The sequence below is a fragment of the Apis dorsata genome, unplaced genomic scaffold (genome assembly GCF_000469605.1).
Source record: "Apis dorsata unplaced genomic scaffold, Apis dorsata 1.3 scaffold_27, whole genome shotgun sequence".
Lineage (NCBI taxonomy): Eukaryota > Metazoa > Arthropoda > Insecta > Hymenoptera > Apidae > Apis > Apis dorsata.
The window spans coordinates 144,060-165,086 of record NW_006263329.1 but is presented as its reverse complement, the minus strand read 5'-3'; the positions used below and the strand labels follow the sequence as shown (position 1 = coordinate 165,086).

The 21,027-nt window shown below is 26.0% G+C and overlaps 2 protein-coding genes across 2 annotated transcripts; both read left to right on the top strand.

Moving 5' to 3' along the window:
- The first annotated feature begins 1,301 nt into the window (after nt 1-1,301).
- On the top strand, nt 1,302-6,627 carry LOC116185624 (feline leukemia virus subgroup C receptor-related protein 2-like). The gene is made up of 7 exons (XM_031510454.1): nt 1,302-1,513; nt 2,422-2,653; nt 3,776-4,013; nt 4,260-4,471; nt 4,627-4,730; nt 5,367-5,477; nt 6,119-6,627. Exons 1-7 carry the CDS (start codon nt 1,302-1,304, stop codon nt 6,444-6,446), a joined length of 1,437 nt encoding a protein of 478 aa, XP_031366314.1. The 3' UTR covers nt 6,447-6,627.
- Nucleotides 6,628-12,402: 5,775 nt separating this feature from the next.
- Nucleotides 12,403-14,714, top strand: LOC102674195 (general transcription factor IIF subunit 1-like). Its single transcript, XM_006607982.2, has 2 exons — nt 12,403-12,666; nt 14,188-14,714. Exons 1-2 carry the CDS (start codon nt 12,652-12,654, stop codon nt 14,581-14,583), a joined length of 411 nt encoding a protein of 136 aa, XP_006608045.1. The 5' UTR covers nt 12,403-12,651; the 3' UTR covers nt 14,584-14,714.
- The last annotated feature ends 6,313 nt before the right edge of the window (nt 14,715-21,027 follow it).

Below are 21,027 nucleotides of genomic sequence, written 5' to 3'. Positions count from 1 at the left end.
ACAATTATATAACTTATCACAGATTCTATTTACATAATATAAACTGAAGATTTGTTTGATAATTATTTTATTATTAGTGTTATATAATTAATTATTAGTTTTCTTTGTTTTTAAAGAGAAAAAAATTTTAAGATTTCTTTTAAATTATTATTTTTTATCAAAATCGATTAATCTTACTATCCTCTGATAAAACAAGAATAGATCAAAATATAAGAGAATGGTTAAAAAATAAATATAAATAGTATAAAATTAATATTATTATCAAAATCAATTCCTTACAATCTTCAAATATATAAAAAATATATTATTTTTCAAACACATTAAAAAAATACCAATGCATAGAGGCCACCCATTTCCAAACAAAGAAATAACAAGAAAGACGAAACAATCATCTGAAATCGTAATATTGCAACATTGATTAAAACCGACAAATCGTATAAAATGGCGTCAGATATTTTTTTTCTCCTCACAAACGTCTCGCCATTCGAGACAAGCGCCAAGATTAATACGTGTTTGCATCGAGATCATGCTGTTGATGGATGTCATAAAAGAGTCTTAATTCTTCGTCACGAATTTCATGAAACCTGTAACCGGTTTAACGCTCAAAATGAAGGGAAAAATAAAAGGAGGGCAAAATGAAGGCCTACAATCGGCAAATTGTTGGACAGAGACGATGAGGGGGGAGGATGTATCGATAAAATGATCGATAGACGATCTCGCGATCGGCTCGTGATGAACTGAAAGATGGATCGATTGGATTCGTAGCTAAGATCGACGCGAGACGCGATAAAAATCGCGATAACGACAAATACGGAAGGTAGCCAGTCGCAAATATAAGACGATCTTTTGTTTAATCGCGTATCGAGATAAGGCGATGGCACTTGTGTGTAGACACACTGTGCTCTGATCGAGATGGAGACGCGATTATTTTGAATCCAGTTCGAAGAATTCGCTCCTCCGTGCATGCAGGGTCTGGGTTATTGGTTTCGCTATTGGAGGTGATGAACACGAAGGTTTTCGAAAAGAAATCGTGAAAAGTGTGCACCGGATTCTCTGTGAATGGAAAAGATTGAAGTTTCGTAAGTTGTTCGATCGAAGAGGAACACGCATGAAGAATTCGAAAGAATTTATAGAAGAAAATATTTAGGTTATAGAATATGAAAAAATTCTGAGAGATAGGTATCAGATTTTTAGATTTGTAGATTATATATATATAGAATTTGTTGATAAAAATTTTGATCGTGTTTAGTTGTTTATTCGTTTAATTAAATTGAGAGGGAAGATTGACAATTTTTGAAAGGATGAGAATGACGGACGAGAAGGATCTGAACGAGGTATTGTGCGTGAAGAATGTGGTGAAGACGATGAATGGGAATGAGAAAAATAATGGTAATTCGTTGGAAACGAAGATTTACAAGAAACGATGGCTGATTCTGGGTTTATTTATCGTGTACACGGGAATGAGCAACTTCCAATGGATTCAATATTCTATAGTCAGCAATATAGTGAGCAGGTATTTGAATTTTTGTTTTTTCGAATTATGATATATAATATTTATATAAATTGAAAAAATTCTCAAAAAGTATTAAGAATATTTTTTAGTATATTAAAAATTTTTATTTTGTTGAAAATTTTGTCAAAAGATATCGAAACATTCTTTTAAAATTAAGTAAGTTATTAATTTATTTTTTTATTTTGTAATTTTTATTTTTTTGCATTTATTATATCTCAAAATAAAGACTTATATTTTTTTGTATTTCTGAGGAATTGAATTACAAGACAAAAACTTGTAACGATTGACCTAAAATTTTCCTCTTGTTCTATCAAAAATCAAATAAAAACTCGTAATATGTTCGTCGTCTACGTTAAAATTAACTATTGACTTTTTAAACAAATTCTATATATATACTCTCGATACATTCTTGTTAATACAAAATGCAAACAGATAATGTACAATAGAGTAAATAAGCAAACAATAAAATGTTTCCATTTCCCAAATGACAAAACAAAGATAACGAATTAATTCTTCCAAATTAGCATGTTTTTCAATATCATATTTCAAAACATGTAAAAATATCTATATGATATCATTTCATTTAATCTTCTATAACATTCTTGGGTCCATTTAAAAATTATCAATATTTTCAATTGTTATTAAAAAAACATTTTAATAATTAATCTAGAAACAGAGATAATGAATGAACTATAAATTTTTTCTAAATCTCTGAAAGTCTAGAACATTGAAAAAATTTCAGATAGACAAAATAAATTCAATGATATTACATAAGTTAAAAAACTTTATTTTCTTACTATAGTTCATTAGAAAATTGGATTTGACAAAATTTGAATAAATTGAATAAATAAAATTCAGCAATATCAAGAAAGAAAAATTTGAAATTTGAAAGTAAAAACATTTCTCAGGTACTATGGCGTCTCTTCATTGGCTGTCGACTGGACAGCAATGGCATTTATGGCTTATTACCTGATTTTCATCTTTCCTACCACGTACATGGTGAACCGATGGGGGCTTAGATGGAGTAACATTATAGGATGTTGTATCACGTGCTTTGGTTCGTGGATTAAGGTTTTATCTGTCAGTCCTGACAGATTTTGGGTCACTTTCATTGGACAATCCTTGGTTGCTTCTACACAGGTTAGATTTCATTCATTTCAAAAACAAATAATAATGTTTTCAATTTATCTTGTAATATAAAAAATATTTATTATATTACAAAAAATAATCGCTTCGATCTCTTAAAAAAATAAATTAAAACCAAAAAAAGTATATTTGTAATTATTAAAAGCAAATAAAATAAGTTTTAATAAAAAATCATTTCATCAATAAAAATTAAAATAAAAATTAAACTAGAGATTTAAATCGTTTTATCTTATATATCCTGGAGAATAAAATTAAAACCAAGAAAGAAGAAAAAAAATAATTATATTTATAATTATCAAATGCTAAAAAAAAACGATAATGGATATTTCGAATAAAATAAAAAAAGTAAACAAAATTAAAAAGAAAAATAAAAATGACATGCAATTACGTGGTACAAGTGATATGATACTGTTTATATCAGACTGTTCCAGTTACAAGTAGTATAAAACAAGATAAGCGACACAATAAATCAATCAGTAAACAACGGTTATAATATACGACTCGAAACACAATCGATTATATCTACATTAATTATTATTATTTCGTACACACATTTAATCAGTTTGCACGCGCAATTTTCATCGAAAATATTTAAAATCGAGTTTTCACGTGTTTCAAGGATTACATTCGCAGGCTTTGCCCAAACAAGAGAGATCGAACATGTTGCAATAATCGGGCGAATCACAAACATGGTAGAAACGAATATGTGAAAATGTGTCGTAAATTATTGCTAATGCAAGGAATTACAAGTCTGGTCGAACTTTATGCACCATGGATTTAACCCGGAGGCACTATCTCCGTAGAAAGATTTATGCTCGTTCACTGACTGCATTTCGAGTTTAATGAAACTTTTGTGACTTCTCTTCCGAGATATATTGTTATTTCCAAGTCTATGGAATGATCATCGTGCGATAAAAATAAAAAAAGAAAACGCAACATTTATTTTGAGATATTATAAAGAAGTAACAATAAGTCATCATTTTTATATAATTTATATATATAATACATTGTGATCATATATAATCGAATACATGTTTCTTAATTTTTTTATTCATTAATTTAATTGCATTATTATTTATAAATTAGGCGTTTTTTATTTTTATCTTCTCGTCTCAGACTATAATTCTAACGTTACCCGGACGTCTGGCAGCGCAATGGTTCGCCGCCGACGAACTTTCCACGGCTACGTCATTAAGCATTTTTGGCAACCAAATGGGGATAGCTTTAAGTTTCTTAATTACACCGATAATCGTGAAAAATCACGAGAATCTAGACGATATTGGTGCTGGCTTGTCGCATCTGTTTTGGGGCGTAGCTATCATCTTAACAGTTGTGCTTATATTGATCGTAATACGTAAGTTATTTCTAAGAAAAGAATCATTTTTTAATTTATAAATGAAATATCGAGAAAATCCTTGATATTCCAGAATTAATAAAAATTCATTTAATAAGATTTATAAATTAATAAAAATTCTTAAAATTATTTTGATAATATAATTATTCGATTTTTTTATATAAATTCGTATAATAATATATATCGTTATTCTAAAGGATTCTAAAGGAATATAATATATACGAGGGAAAATTTTATTCTGTACAGTATTCGAGGACGATCCAAAAATACCACCGAGTAAAACACGAGCTCTTCAAAAATTGAATGAAATGCAGGTCGAGGAAAGTTTGATAGAACCAATTAAGAGATTGTTCAAGAACAAGTATTATATGTCTCTTTGCAATTCGTATGGTTTGAGTATCGGTGTTTTAAACGCCGTGGGAACATTGTTGAATCAAATATATCTCGTGCATTTCGAGGTGAGCTGATTAAAACAGTATAAGTTTTTGAGCAGCATTTGAGGAATATTTATTCTTCTTATCTTTAAAATATTCGAATTTTAGAAAGAATATTGGATATATCTATGTAATAAAGGATTAGTTATTCTAATTATGAAACGTTGAACATTTTACAGAATGGTGAGGAAGACGCGGGTAGAATCGGTTTGGTCTTGATCATTACAGGGATGATAGGTTCTGTCAGTTTTGGAGTGATTCTCGATAAAACGCATAAGTACAAGTAAGAAAATTTTTATGAAAATTTATCTTCCGCTTCTGTCAAATTATTTTCTATTATCTTCTTCTATCGTTGCATGAATTTTATTTTATTCTTCTTTATTATTGCCGCTTATTGGCCAAAGAATTCTGGATATATATTTCAAGCAAAGTTACTATCAATAATTAATGAATTAATTAATAAATGAATTAATGAATTAATTAATAAATAATTATTGAATATTTCAGATACAATTATTCTTTACCAAATATTATTTTATCCATTAATAATATTAAATAAAATAATATAATGAAAGATCCATTTTGAACGATATGAAATGAAAAATATAGAAAATATTTGGAAATCGTTTTAATATTTAATTCAATATCAATAATTTAATCGAAATTCGATAAAATTAAAGATAAACAAATACGCTTGAAATATATACACGCATACATTCATCAAATTTTCACAATTCAATGTTTCTAAATTCAACAATGCTAATCATATTCATTTTAGTTATAGATATAAGAATGGATCAGCCTCTCGATACTTTCACTATTTTAACATGCACTTCGTTGTCGTATATTTTTTTTTTATATTTATGTATATCTTTTTTTTTTAATATTTTTTAACGAAATTGGACACATATACTTTCAGGGAAACGGCTGTGGTCGTGTATTTTCTCTCGCTCGGCGGCCAGATATTCTTTTCTACCTTCACGTTCCTCGAAATGAAATGGATGGTGTATTTGGGCTCCGTTTTTCTAGGGTACTGTATACAAATACATATATCATCGTGTTTTTATTAATATCGAACCATTTCAAATTCGTAAATATTTTTTTGAATATAAAATATTTAATATAAAATTAAATTTTATTTCATTCGCGTTTGTTAATTATTTTATGAAAAAAAAAACGAAATCTTGGTATTTTATTAAACTTTAACTTTCAGTGGATTTAATTTAGCTAATTATAATAAAGAATATTTATTTTTTTTTTTTTTTGGTAATTAAAATTGAAATTAAAATTAAAAATAAAACATAATTGTACAATAACCAATTTTTTTCCAAATCAATTTTTTCCAAAATTTATAACTCTCGATCAATGATTTCAATTGATATCGAATCACCAAAATTAATTTAAAAAAAATAAACAGAAGAAAAAATTAATAATACAGAAATGAAAAACAAATATATAATTTTATACAATTAAATATTTATCATCTTCATCGTCAATTTCGTATTATTATTTTATAAATAACAAATTTTATTTTCTCTTTAAATCATATCATGAAAATTTCAGCACTTGTTCATAATCGAAAATTGTCCTCCAAGAGATTCTCTTTCCCCTGAAACTCATTCACTTGCAATTGATTCCAATCCGCCTCTAAAACGCAATTACTTTCCGCAGGTACTTCTTAGTCGGATATGTGGCCTTAGGATACGAAATGTGCGCGGAATACACGTATCCGGAATCCGAGGGGATAACGGCGGGAATTTTGAACGTGGCTGGAAACGTTTACGGGATTGTTCTCATTCTGATAATGGGTCGGTTGCTCGAGGTATACGGGGATATTCCGGTGCACGTGGGCCTTTGTGTAGCACTGCTCATTGGGTTTATCATGACCATGCTGACGAAGGATGTGCAAAGGCGTCAGGATGCCAGAAATAGTGTCCATTATGTCGGTGTTGAACAGAGTGAAAAGAGCAACGAGCGCAATGGACTCGAGAAAAATTGATTCGCTCTTAATTATCGTGTATTTTTTATATTAACAACGTGACATTTTGCTTCAAATATCGAATCTTGAGTATAGGGGTGGAAGAGATGTTGTAAGGTTATATGTATATAATAATGCCTGGTTAAATATAATTGGAAACGGATTGATGCATTTTGTATTGATTTCGTAGAAATTGAGAGAGGAAGAAAAATATTATTTCTTATGAATAATATGGGAAAAAATACTTTATTTTAATTTCAATTTTATAGTAAGGAATTGGTAAGGATAATTTCGTGACAATTAATTAAGCATTATTATAAATTTAAACGGTAAAGGAATCTATTAGGAAAAGAAGTATATGTGGAATATATAACACGATCTAATATAATGGAATATAATGGAAGATGTAATCCTTTAAGAATTGAATCGGTATAACTTTACTACATGTTTTCCACTATCCATATTTTTTGTAATAAATAATGATCCATATTCTATACCTCATCAATGACTATATACAGGGTGAACAAAATAATTTGATTTGATTTTCAATAATATTAAAAAATATTTTAAATTAAAATTGAATAGTGCAGACAATAATGTAGAAATGTAGAAGTCATATGAAGATCAAGTTTGTTTTTTAAATGAAATCACGTAATTTTGAATGTATTAATGTATGATTTCTATTTTCTTACCTGCAAAAAATTATTTATTTCAAGAAAATTATTATTCTCAAGAAAATTTTCAATAAAATGAAATTGATATCGAATATCATAATTCGTATGGATTGGAAGAGTTATCATCATGAAAGGATTATTACTAGACTGCATTTATATAAGAAATTTAAATACACGAAAATATACACATAATATTTTCTTAGTTGTATTCATAAAAATATGAATTTGAAATAAACATTTGCAGTTTATTTATTATAAATATTATTATAATAAAGATATTCTTCTTTTTATACATTTGTATATAGACAACTCTGCGATGTTTGAATGAAATAATTATTGTGAATGACTGCATGGATGACAGAAGATGTAATAAATACATCTAAAGGAAATAAATGTAATTAATGAGAAAAAAATTTTAATAAATATCTGTGAAAATATGGATTGGATGCATATAATATATATTTATACCATATATATAATGTATTAATAATAACATATATAATAATATATTATAATGTTCTTTTTCTCTTTCTCTCTTATAAATTTGAATGTAAAAATAGAAATTTTACAATTTTAAAAAATATTAATTTAAAAAAATTCGTACAAATATGAATAATTAATTAAAATAGTTAATTAATAAAATCCTGAGAATAAAATATAATAGAATAGTTTGACAACAGAATATTTTGTTCAACGTTACTCCCTGGTTTCAATTTTAATTTTATATTCAACGACATAAATATATTGAAACCACGTTAAAAAAAAAATATATTACGAGAACTTCTAATTGATCCGTCAATTTTAACAGAAAGATTCTCGACGCGAGGAATAAAATTGTTTAATCTCCTCGAGGCAACGTTTGCAACGGACTGAAATTTAATAAACGTCTGTCGGTCCAACCAAAAGAACGCCATATTTTTGCCCGAAAATTCCCTCATTTTTCTCCTTGAATTTAGAGATCGACATTTACACTGCCACGCTGAAATCTAATAACGTTTGCCAGTTTTGGCTAATTTTAATTATATGTATAATGCAAATTATTTTAATTAGACGACTTTATTGCTGCTTATATTCATGAATAATGTATATATTCAATATAAACTGGCCTCATAAACGCAAATTGATCGGAATTAAAATGGAATATCATGAAAAAACAAATTTAAAAAAAAAAATGTTAAACAAATGAAATAATCGTTGCAATCAAATATATCGAATAAATTATTGTTTCGTTCATTGATAAAAACTTTCTTCTTTCCTTTAATTTAGAATCTAAAAAAAAAAAACGAAAACAACGATAAATAAAAATTTTCACACGTTTGCCCGATATTAAAATAATTTAATAATAATTTTTTTCCAAATGAATTTTCTTGCGTCTTAATCCAATCTAAAAAAAGATTTAATGATAAATTTATCGAATTAAACGTGAAAAAATTAAAAAGATCAAAAATGATACAAAAAAAAAAATGAAATGCAAAATTCAAGAAAGAAATCACATGTTTACCAATACGTACGGTGAAATCGAACAGATTGACGAAGGGATAGGAGCAAAGAGTACGAACTTTTATCGACAAGGAATATTCATCTTTCTGTTTTCAGGTAAAAGGCATCGTCGTGGCCAGGTCGTAGTGTGCAATGTGCATTGCGCCTGACACGTGACATGACGCGTGCACCACTTGTTACTCGACCAGAATATTTGATATACTCGATCAGAGAACAAAAGTACCCAATACGGAGTATTATATTTTGCGCTTTCGATCAATCTGGCACTCCTATCTGTCCGCCACAGAACGTTACGTAGATCTCATCTTGACGCTCGGACTAGACATTACTCCACTATTCGTTTATTTTTATCGTGTCTGTCGAAGAATTCATCGAGAGAAAAAAAAAAAAGGCTGTCTTCTATTGCAAATTGATATTCCTTTTCTGAAGATCCTTGCATCGTAGCTTGGATTTGTTGATAATTATCAATATTATTTTCCTTTTTTTCCTTTGGGAAAATTTTAAATTGAATTATATAGAATACTTAATATATTCGTAGAACGTCTTAAGAGGATCGATTTTATTTTGAAAGCAAATACGAAAATTGAGTCGAGGTTATAATGTTATAATATTAATATTGTAATTATAAATAAACTAACTCAATCAACATTTTTTTTTACATCAATTTTCTTATACAAACTCTTTATTATACCATAACATACTATTGTTATGGTCTATTAACCGTAAGACAAAATTTTATCTGAGAAGAGAAGTAAACGATTATACTTTATTATCGATCTAATAATTCTTTTATTTATTGTCCCGATAATAAATAGCAATGTACTGTAATAAAACATTTTCTATATTTTTGTTCACCAATGCACATTACCAATGAATAATTTAATTAAAGGATTAAAATTCAACAAATATTTAAGAAGAATCCTATATATAATCCAACATGCTCTACACTATTGTTCAAACCAATTAACACAAACATGGAGCAATTGAACGATTGAAATTGTCGCGAAGAATGTCTCGTATCTCTCGTCTTTCTCCCTTTTCTAAGTGCAGGGTGCAGCCAATGTCAAACACATCCCCTGAAAAAGATATTGATCTATTGACAGCATAAACGTGCACGAAAGGGAGGGTTTCGTTGAGATTGCGATTATCACAAAGGGACTTATGGATTACCGATAACGGGGGGGAGGCTGGAATGAAAAGCGGAAACGACAGGTCACCACAAATGGACTCGAGTGGACGTAGATCGATAGATTCCATTTAATTCATACGGGCACGCGCCCCCTTTCCATGAAAATAAATGGAAAATTTCGTATAAATATTCTATTCCTCGCTATGACTTGTGCGCATTGGCTTGTTGATTTGTTTATATGTGACAATCGATCTTTATCCATTGCATTGATGAAAATTTATTCTGTATTTTGATCAATTGAGAATGAATACGAAGATAGATTTAAATTGAAGGTCAGAAAAGTAATTAAAGTTAAAAAAAATTATTCTAGATGAATTTTATATAATATTGTTAAATGTATAAAATATTATATAATATTAGTATATGATAAATTTTTTTAAAAATTTTAATCTATTTGAAGAGAAATTTAATTATGGAATAGATATATTTGTATTGTTTTATTATGAGAATATATATTTTATTAGATAAATATCCAAAGGCTATATAGGCTGTCATTATCTTTCTTGCATCATACATGACATTATCGAATCAAAATGAAATTGAGATAATAACATTACGAAACAAATTATAATTAATTGTAATGAGAATTAATTGTCTTTGAACGTTCATATGAATTATTGTCATGATCAATCTATAGAATTTAGATTACATGGAATATTAAATTGATCTTTAGAATGAAATCTCTAAATAAATGTAATAAAATATATCTTGAATTAAAAAAAATATAAAAAAAGTTTTAGAAATTTAAGAATTTCATAATGTATTAAATGACAAATTTATTTCATATCTAATCTATAACTGAACTACTATACTATAAATAATACTAGTTTTCTCTATTTGAAAAATTTAAAAATAATATTGTATAATACTTTTATTTTCTATAATTATAATTCTTGAAATATGTCAAATAGACACATTTTAGATATGAAAAATGGTGCTGACAATCCCACATTGACTTAAATTATCAATTTAAATTAAACTTCAACTCGTCTATACCTGATAAACTTACATTATACTTCAATCCATGTAATTAATTAATTATATACTATACATCAAAAAATAATATTAAATGACAAAAAAATCACACATTGAACTCGATCCCCAACAACTAAAACCCGAACGCCATCTAGCGTCGACAGAAAATGGAACTTATTCTCTCGATGTTGCACAGGATTCCTCACAGGCATCGGGGAGCCGGCAAGTTCTAAGCAGTCCGCAGCCGGAATCCAGATCTGAACCGGGTGAGCTTCACTATCAATCCGATAATTAGCTTGCATGCCACGTTTTTTCGAGCGGCGATCGAATTCGTACGCATAAAAGCTGTCAGTACGACGATCTTACGAATTCATAATGGATCCGGAATTCGGGACACGTGCGCCGCTCACGTAAGCCGTGACAAAATTATGTACTACAACGCCGTTATGTACTGCTTTCGCCGTTGCGTTTTAAACCGTTTCCACCTGGACCAAAGAGGAGATTATATTCATCATTCATGGAAATCATGACGGTTCGTCGCGAAATTTCCTGTTACGAGTAACGAACGAAATTATATGGAAATAACTTTAACTAGAAAGATGGTGGTCAATTTGTCGATGTATTTTTAACTTAATGACTTTAAATGAAGAAAGTAAAAAAAGAATTAATTTATGCTAGAGTAATTTCACAAGTGTTGTTTGATATTGTTAAGTTAGATATTGCCCTTCAATTATTGTAAAATAAGCTGATTGCCTTAGCATATTTCATTACTTTTTTTATTTTTTTTTTAATTTCATTGAAAATTGAAATAGAATCAATTATATCTAAAATAAATATAGAAAGAAAGATAACACGTCGACATGTTCATCAAAATGATGATAGAAGGAAATGCTGCTTTCTGGAGATTCGTAAAGAAAGTTATATTTTTGGCAATTTTTATTAAAAATAATCGGATAGTATAATATATGGATGGAATGTAAATTTGTTCTTTAATAATCTAGATTAATTATCATGTTTTAGCTAAATATCCTGCGCATGCTGTGATAACTAACCGTTTAGATACTTATGATATGTTACATGAAAGCAAAGGATGGTTATTTCAAATAATATCCTCGAATATTTAGTCACTGAGTAAACAAATCTGTTTAATCTTTCTATTCTGTTCGAGTTTATGTGATTCTATTGTATTTTTAGATTAATTTAAACGTTTTGTGTGAAATTTTATTAAATCAAATTTTTTATTTAATTTATTTTTAATATATATTTAATGTATTATAGTTAAATTGAATGAACTTTTTACTAGTTTATTAAAAAGATCATCACATGATCTATATGCACTTTTAAAAGCATAGTAAACATTAATCTTTCGAGGATTAAATTTATGAACATAATTGAAAAAAAAATTGTTTTTTATTTTTCAATTACATTTCCGTAAAATATATTCATAAGCATTATGAATCGTATTCTACTATATTTTCAAATATCACTGAAAACAAAACATACACATATGTATAATTGGTCTCAAAAGTATATATCCTTTTGAGTACTTCATACTTATTGTTACTTTATATCGAATATTCAATATGGCCGGATTTGTGATTGACTGTACATGTAAATATCGAAAGATTAAATCCAAAAAAAAGGAAAAAAAAATTGGCATCGAAGTGGTAAGAAGGCAGAAGTCATGAATCAATTTGTCCATTCGTAACACGTAATATAGGTCTGGCATATAGTTACGAAACAGTGAGCAATAACCAATGAAACGAAATCGTTTCGCTACCTGGACGCGATCTCATAAACGTGTGGTCGCATATAAAGACGGATGAAAGACACGGGCAAAAGCCAGTCAAAATTTTCGAAGCGGAGTTAACAGTGTTGGCCAACAATAATGTGGAGAAACGTGGTAACGAGACAATGGATTTGTTATGAGTAGGAGAAACGATTAATAATGTTTCGATCTCGTTCAATGCTCGAATCGTTTGTGTATTTATATATCGCGTTTATAACGTCGTGTGATTGAAATTTACATATCTGTCGATCCATCACAATTTTTTAAATTTATATTTATTTAATTGTTATTCAAATTTATTGTTGTCTCAATGTGTAGTTGATAGACAAAACTCAAGAACTCAAGAGGATGAAAATCTATTTTTAACAATTTTTAATTCTTAAAATTAAGAAGAATAAAAAATAAAACATGATAATTAAAATATATTTTTTCATAAATAATATTTATATTGATTTTATAAGCTTTTTATCTCAATTTTTAGTGAATTTGAAATAGGAATTTATAAAAATTAGTAATTAGTAAAAAATTAGTAATTAGGAAGTCGAAAATTTGAAAAATTTGCAGATCTCTTTTCAAAAGAGTTCTTTTTATCAAAGTTCTTTCTTTTCACATGTCTCTTGTTTCTCAATTCATTCATAATTTTTACAGATTTGTAATATTTTTTAATTTGATTATTTAATTTCTTTTTATTGGATTTTGAAAAAATATAGAATATATAAACTAAATAGAATAAAAACGTATTATTTATTTACGAATTTTTTAAAAGCAGCAATTTCATTCCATATTTAATACAAAATTTAATACAAAATCTAGTACGTTTTTAAGTGATAAATTCCCTATGAGTTGAGCGTTTCTTTGAGAAGAAATATGAACGATAATACAATTTCAAAATAATACTAATTTTCATATTATTAAACTTCTATCTTGATATATGACACGAAAGTTTATACAGAGAGAATAATCTTTATTTATGAAAAAACTGAAATATGGATTTTCATATATGTACACAATAAATCAACAAGATATTCTTCGATTTGCAAACTGAATATATGAATACATAAATTTATAAAATTATAAATTGAAACATAAAATATATGGACTAGTAAAAATATTCTATTAAAATTATTGAAATCATATATGGAAAAATTACATTATACGTTTGTTAAAAAATGAAATTTTGATGGAACAATCATTGAAAGAATTAAATTAATCACTTTTTATAATAAATAATATATAAATATAATAAAATCTCTTAAAGTTTAAAATCTTCCTTCTTAAACACTCCGTATTTTCAATCTAACTTAAAAACAATCCAAAATTAAAAAATTTATATTCCAAAAAATTTGAAAGCAGTGGCTCAAAATTTCAAAACACGAATTCACAAAAACGAAAGAGGAAATAAGAAATATATTTCCATCGTTTGTTTTCCAGCTCTTTATTTCTTCTATCAACGAACGCTCAACCCCCTCCCCTATCAATCGGGACAATAACGATCAACCGAAACGATCCGAAACGATCCCGCGTGGGAGGAACGTTTCCTTCGTACCGTATTTCAGAACGCGACCAAACCGGAAAAAGGACAAAAAAGGGAAAGCGCGCGACAGCTAAGCCATTAATTGCTTTTCCATTTTCCAGCTGACCCTCGTGTTTCTCTGTATCGGACTAGCAACGTCAGATTTATCGCCATATAAACCAAGGGGATGGCGCCCTAATGGTCAACGCTTTAATCCTGCCAACAATCGATTGCATGCGTATTACGGGCCCCCTGGATTACCAGCCTATGAACCTCCACGCCCGACAAGCCAACCCCCAATTTTCACCACCACGGCCACCACCCCGCAACCGACAACAACGACGACAACGATGAAAACCACAACGACCCCGCGAACCAGAGAGCCTACGACGCCCTCTGCCGACGAAGATTTCGACACGAATCCAGCCTTGGCCATCGCCAACTCCTTCGCCTTTAATCGACCCGTTTATATTTACAACACCTTCCCCTTCTTACCCGGCCAAATATTGTTGAAATGAATCGATTAATCTTGATGCGAGGTGAACTATGGTATATTTATAGCATACGAGTAAATGGTGTATGTTTTATGGGGATGTTGGGGAAGTTCGTGTCGATTTTTGGATGAAAATATAGAAAATGCGTTGATGTTGATAGATGGGTGTTCAAAAATTGGGATTTATTTAATTAAAAGTATACATTTATTATGGAATTGAATTTTGATTTTGATATTTTATATTTTTATTCGATTGAATATCTGAGTTTCTTTTATATTTTGCATGGAAAAAGAGTGAAAGAGAAAGTTTTTTGACGTGTCAATGAAAATTTCTTAAATTTTCTTAGAATTTAGGAGATGTTTTAAAAATATCTGATTTATAATGTGTTTATATGGTTTTATAGATAAGATTCTCAAGTATCATTCAGAAAATTCATTGATTGTAGAGAAGATTCATAAATATTTAGATAATTCAGCAATTCAATAATAATAGATCTTTAATATTCATTAAACAATTATAGTTAAACTTTTTTTATAAAAATACATCTGTTTCATATTAAAATATCATCTATAAAAAATATCCACGAACTTTCCAGACAATCTAATTTGTATTATGTAACATCTACGTATACTATATAATAATAGGATCTAAGATCCAAATGATCAATCAAAGATCCTTGTAAGAAAAAATGGACAGTGTTTCTAATATATAAACATAGAAATATCGCTTTGGAAGATTGATAGTAGTGAATATAGATTGGTGCATATGAAATATTATTTTTTTACATTAGATATTAAATTAAAAGGGATGTAATTTTTTTTTACTCGGTAAAATAAAATTTGTTTTTAATTAAAATTTATTATATTAATATTAATTACCTGAAAGTTATAGTGTCTTTTTATTCTTTATTCTATAAATTCTTTATTTTAAACCAGTTAGTCTCGTGAATTATAATAATCGAGATGTTCGACATAGAAATAAATAGAGAAGAAATTATTAAAATGTTAATGAGACGAGATACTAAATGACTAGAATATTAAAATTTGATTCTCTCTCTAATTTTTACCGGCATATCTTCATGCTTAAAATCTTTCATTGTAATGCAACAAGATTAGTCCCTATCTATTTACTATGCGAGTTGTTTAGTATGACGCAAACACCTTTTAGAGAATTAATTTCAGTATATATTCTTTCACTTTCGCTTATTAATTCTGGATAGATATTCTAGAATAATTCTAAACCTAAGCACATATTAAAAATGAATAATTTTTAAATTTGTATATGAAAAAAGAAAAACGAAAAGTAAACTAGAAAAAAATGAAGAATTTTATATTTGAAGTATTCGTCTTCCTAAAACTAAAAGCTAAAATCTTTAAATGGAACTTCTAAAACATTTTAAACGTATTATTTCTCTATATAAACGTATTATAATTTGTACTATATTGTTTTTGTTTTTTTCTTTTTTCTTTTTTGATAGAAATATCAAAAAAGATTATTAGGAAGAGTAAAAAGTAATAGCAGAATGTCGAGAGAAACAAGAAAGAGATATGAACATGTACATTAGTATGATTAAATGGAGAAATTTCACTTTGATCTTCCTTACAATTAGCAGATCTGTGATTAAGGCTGTCTGTAATGTAAATTCTGCTTTAACACGAGATATTTGCTATTATGATAAGAATCTATATATATATATATATGTACATCTATTAGAATTGACATATAAAATAGAATCTTGTAGAAATAGGATTCATTGGTAGAATGGTAGAATTGGTAGAATGGTAGAATTAGTAGAATGGTAGAATTGATAGAATGGTAGAATTGGTAGAATTTATGTAATGCAAACATTACAACACATTGTATCTATTCTATTTTCTTCAATAACAATTGATAATATAATTTTAATTGCAAATTTATAAAATGAATATTTATTTTTATATTTTTTAATATTATATTTTATAATTTTTATATTATATTTTATAATATTAAAAAATATAATATTAAAAATTAAAATTTTATAATATTATATTTTTTATTTATTCATTTTCTTAAAATATTGAATTTATTTCTTTTATCATCAGATGAGAGATTTACTGAATGATATAAAAGTAATATAATTTTGAAAAAGACAATTCTTTTTATGTAATATAATTTAATATATCTTTTCGTATGCACCAATTTATATAATTCTGTACAGTTTGTAAAAATGACTATTAGCTAATTAAGAATCTAAGTTTGATTGAGAAATTAAAATTTGTCAAGATTTTATCGAAATATCTACTTCTTAGAAGACAAAAAAAATAAATATTTCAGATTTTTAGGGTTTCGAAATCCTATAAAATTTTAAATTCGAATTTTTTTCGAATCTTTAAACCGTATTCATTTATGATAATTCCAATAATACCTTATCAAAATTGTGATTTATTTAAATTTAATGTTAAGTGTTTAAACATATAAAAAGAGTATGTAAAAAAATCTATAAAAGAAAAATCTCGTTCGATATCTTTATCCATTTATTCTTTAAACAATAAACCTGGATCGAAGTTAACTTTCATTTCGTCTATATTCGTATTTTTTCTAAATATTTCGCAGTTAATAACAGTAAATAAAAATTTCAAGAATGCTTTGAAAATAATAAGAGAATGAACATTGTTTAAAAAAGGTTTTAAATACAAATTAAATAATTGTTATCTTAATTTCGATAACTTAATTTCTATCGCATTACAAGAATGTATGTTTCTTCATTATTTTTCAGAACGAAGAAAAAATTACAATTAGTTTTTTTCTTTTTTTATTACCGTGTCTGAAATTTTTTTTTAAAGATTAATTTTAATTGACGGTAATGAATATTGTTTTGTATCATAAATAAAAAATTTCCGAATAGTTAATAATAAATAATTAAAACAGAGAAACAGATCTTCAAAGAAAACAAGAAAACAATGGGATGGGTGAAAAAAAGTTGAATAGAAAAAGAAAGATGGAAGAAAGTAAAATAAAACTATAGTGAAATGAATGAAACGAAAATAAAAAGGATTAATGAAATTGAGAAACGTATATTGAAAACTGTTCAAGATTAAAAGAAACAGTGGAAAGTTGAATATAAGAGAGAAATATTGTAGAAGACTTTAAAAAAACCGAAGAAAAGAAAATGGCAGAAAATGAAAACTAAATAAGATTGTAAAAATCTGGTAAAACAGTGTGAAAAGAGAAAAAAAAAAAAAATAAAAATAAAAATAAAAATTGAACAAAAATAAAACGAAAAAAAATGTAATACATTTTATATAATAAAATAAAATTTGTTGAACTTAAATTTTTTTATAATAAAACGTAATTTTAGATAATTTTAAATTATTATAATTGAATAACAAATTATGATAAATTTTTAATAAAAAAATTTTTAAAAAAAAAATTTTTAATAAATATTTTGTTATATAAATGAATATATTTTATAAATCTATAGCAAGTTATGAATTTTTTTTTATATAGGTGTAAAATTTTACAAAAATTAATATATATTATATTATTAAAAATATAATATATTTATATTTTTAAAAAATAATATTTAAAAAATAAACTAACGAAATAATTTTTAAATATAAATTATAAGATTAAATAATTTCAAAATTTATTTTCTATTCAGTTTCTCGTTAGATCTTTATGAATTCAATAAACAATGTGGCACTTAAAAATCGAAATCCCATATGTGTAAATATATCTAGAAGAACCAACCTAATACATTTCCCGCAGAGTAGATCGGCAGTTACATTTATTCTTATATGAAAGAATACTATGATCTGACAGTTTTCTGAAAAGGTAGAAATAACACATCGTATATATCCTTCTGGCAACGAGTATAGTATATACAATGTGGCAGAATCGACGTACTATATGCTATCCTTTTCATATACGTTATATAATGTTTTATTATATATTTTAGAAAAGGAAACGGCAAATTAAAAAAAACAATTAAAAAAAACAAGAAAATTTTTTTTAATTTCTTGCGAAAAAATATGTGAACAAATTTTCTTAAAACAAAAAAAAAAAAAGGAAGACTTTTATTTTTCAAAAAATATCTGCTAATGTTATGATATTTTATGTATTATTATTATTATTATTATTATTATGAATAATAGTGTGATTAAAATATTTATGTGATATGTTATTTTTATTTTAATAAATCCATACATACCTTAAAAATTTATATTTCAATTTAAGATTGATTATTGATTACACATTAACACAAATATTATATTATAAATTAAAATTATTAATTTTAGTTAGAATTCATTTTGTTTCTTTAAAAATGAAAAACGTTTTAAAGTTTTGATGAACTTTACAATAATAATTTAAATACAAAATTAATATTTTACTGACAATGAAATTTGTATGTTTCAATAATGAAATTTTTATAATATTTTTATTTCTTTATTTGTCTTCACTTATTTGTATTTCTGCGTAAGTTAACAATGTTTTAACTATTTTATGTACAATATCACGAAAAAAATAACATTTTTGCTCTATTATCAATAGGAATATAGAATACACTATTAATAGTCATAATTGACAAATTGTATAAAAAAATGTATATAAATTGAACTTTACGAAATTAATTAAACATAGTCGCACAAAGAATGATCGAATTTTTCAAATATACAAGAAAAATAATGATCGAATACAAAAATATATAAAATTCTTTAATATTAATTGATTCATTAATTGGCTAAATGATTAAAATGGCATGTAACAGAGAAATTTTTAGGAAATAGTATACAATATTCTTAGTATACAACATTAAAATCTCTCCTCTCGAAAATGGTAAAGAAATGTTAATTAATATAAAATTATAATCATCCATATTATCTATAACAATTTTACTTAACTTCTTATTGTTTCAACATGTAACAATGATATTTCTATATTTTTCGCAACGTTTATCACGACAATAACTATTAACGAGAAATAAATTTTAAAATAAATCATATTTCTTTTACAATATGAAAAATTAAGAATAATAAAAATGCAGATAAAAAAATATTAACTTATAAAATCATCGTTAATAAAATTAAATTTATGAAAAAATTCCTATAACATTTAGAATGTAAAATTAAAATAATTATTTTCAGTTTCAAATGCCATCAAATCGAAAATTGCAAATAAATGTTTTAATTTCTTTTAAAACAATTCATTCTACAAACACTTTTCATTTCTACATCAGATCTATTTGCATTAAAAAAATATATGTATCAAAGAAATTTACGCAGCAAATATGATATGATTTCGAACACGTATTATATTACATTAATCATCTAAAAATAACAAAACCATTGTTTTCATAAATTTTTACACATATATAACATTGATTCGAATGAATCAAAAATAAAATTTATACATGTGAATTCTTTTTTTTTAAAAATATTGACACGAGTATTGCTTTTTTTGAGCACAAAACGAGTTGAGAAAAAAGTCTCATTTCTATATGAATAAGATTTCTTCTCATTTTCAATTTATAAAACATTTTTTTTTCTATTTTTTTTCTATTTGTTTTGATTTCTATTCAAGGCAAATACGCTAAAGATTCTCGTTTTATGTTTCTTCAATAACTATAGAAAACTACAAACATTCGTTGTCATTAAGAAACATGAAAAAATTGACATGCATGGACTAAACGTCGAAGATTAGTCAGAATGGCCTTAAAATCTATCGATCGCCACTGCTTTTCAAATTCACTTTCATTTTATTGCTCAAAAGTTTTAAAATGAAGGAAGAACGAAATAAAAATAAAAATTAATATAGTTTTAATTTTTATGTTTCTTGATCTCTTATATGCAAATAATAACTTAGAAGTAAAATCGTCTAAATATTTTAAATAAAATTGTTTAAATTTAAATAATTTTAATTAGAATTTTTACATTATAGTTAATAATTTAAAATATTTGCATATAAATTATCTTCTTTTAAAAAATTCAATTTTTCTTATTCTTTCTTATTAAATAAGTGATTCTAAACTTTTGAACTGTAAGTCCATTAATTAATATTAATAGATTAAATGCAAATTCGATTACCAAAGAATTGTTAATATAAAATTTATTAAATTATTATTATCATTTAGAAAAAAGTATATTTGAGTAATATAGAAGTTTAAAACTGATCGATTTCATCAATTTCATTATCATTCATAAATCTAATCATAGAACATATTGCCATGATTATAATAAAAGATAGTACTATACAATCAGGTGTTAAATTCTATCAAAAAAAAAAAAAATTTACAATTTAATCTTAATCATAAATAATTTAATAATTTCTTTAATAGTATTTAAAATTAATAAATGATTTATGAAACGTATATGATTTTTTGAAAAAATCATATTTTTGGAAAAAAGTTAAAAAACTAATTATATATTTTGATTTAAAATTTATCAAAAAGTGAAATCAATCAGTGACTTCTAAATGATGTATTTATCCTTA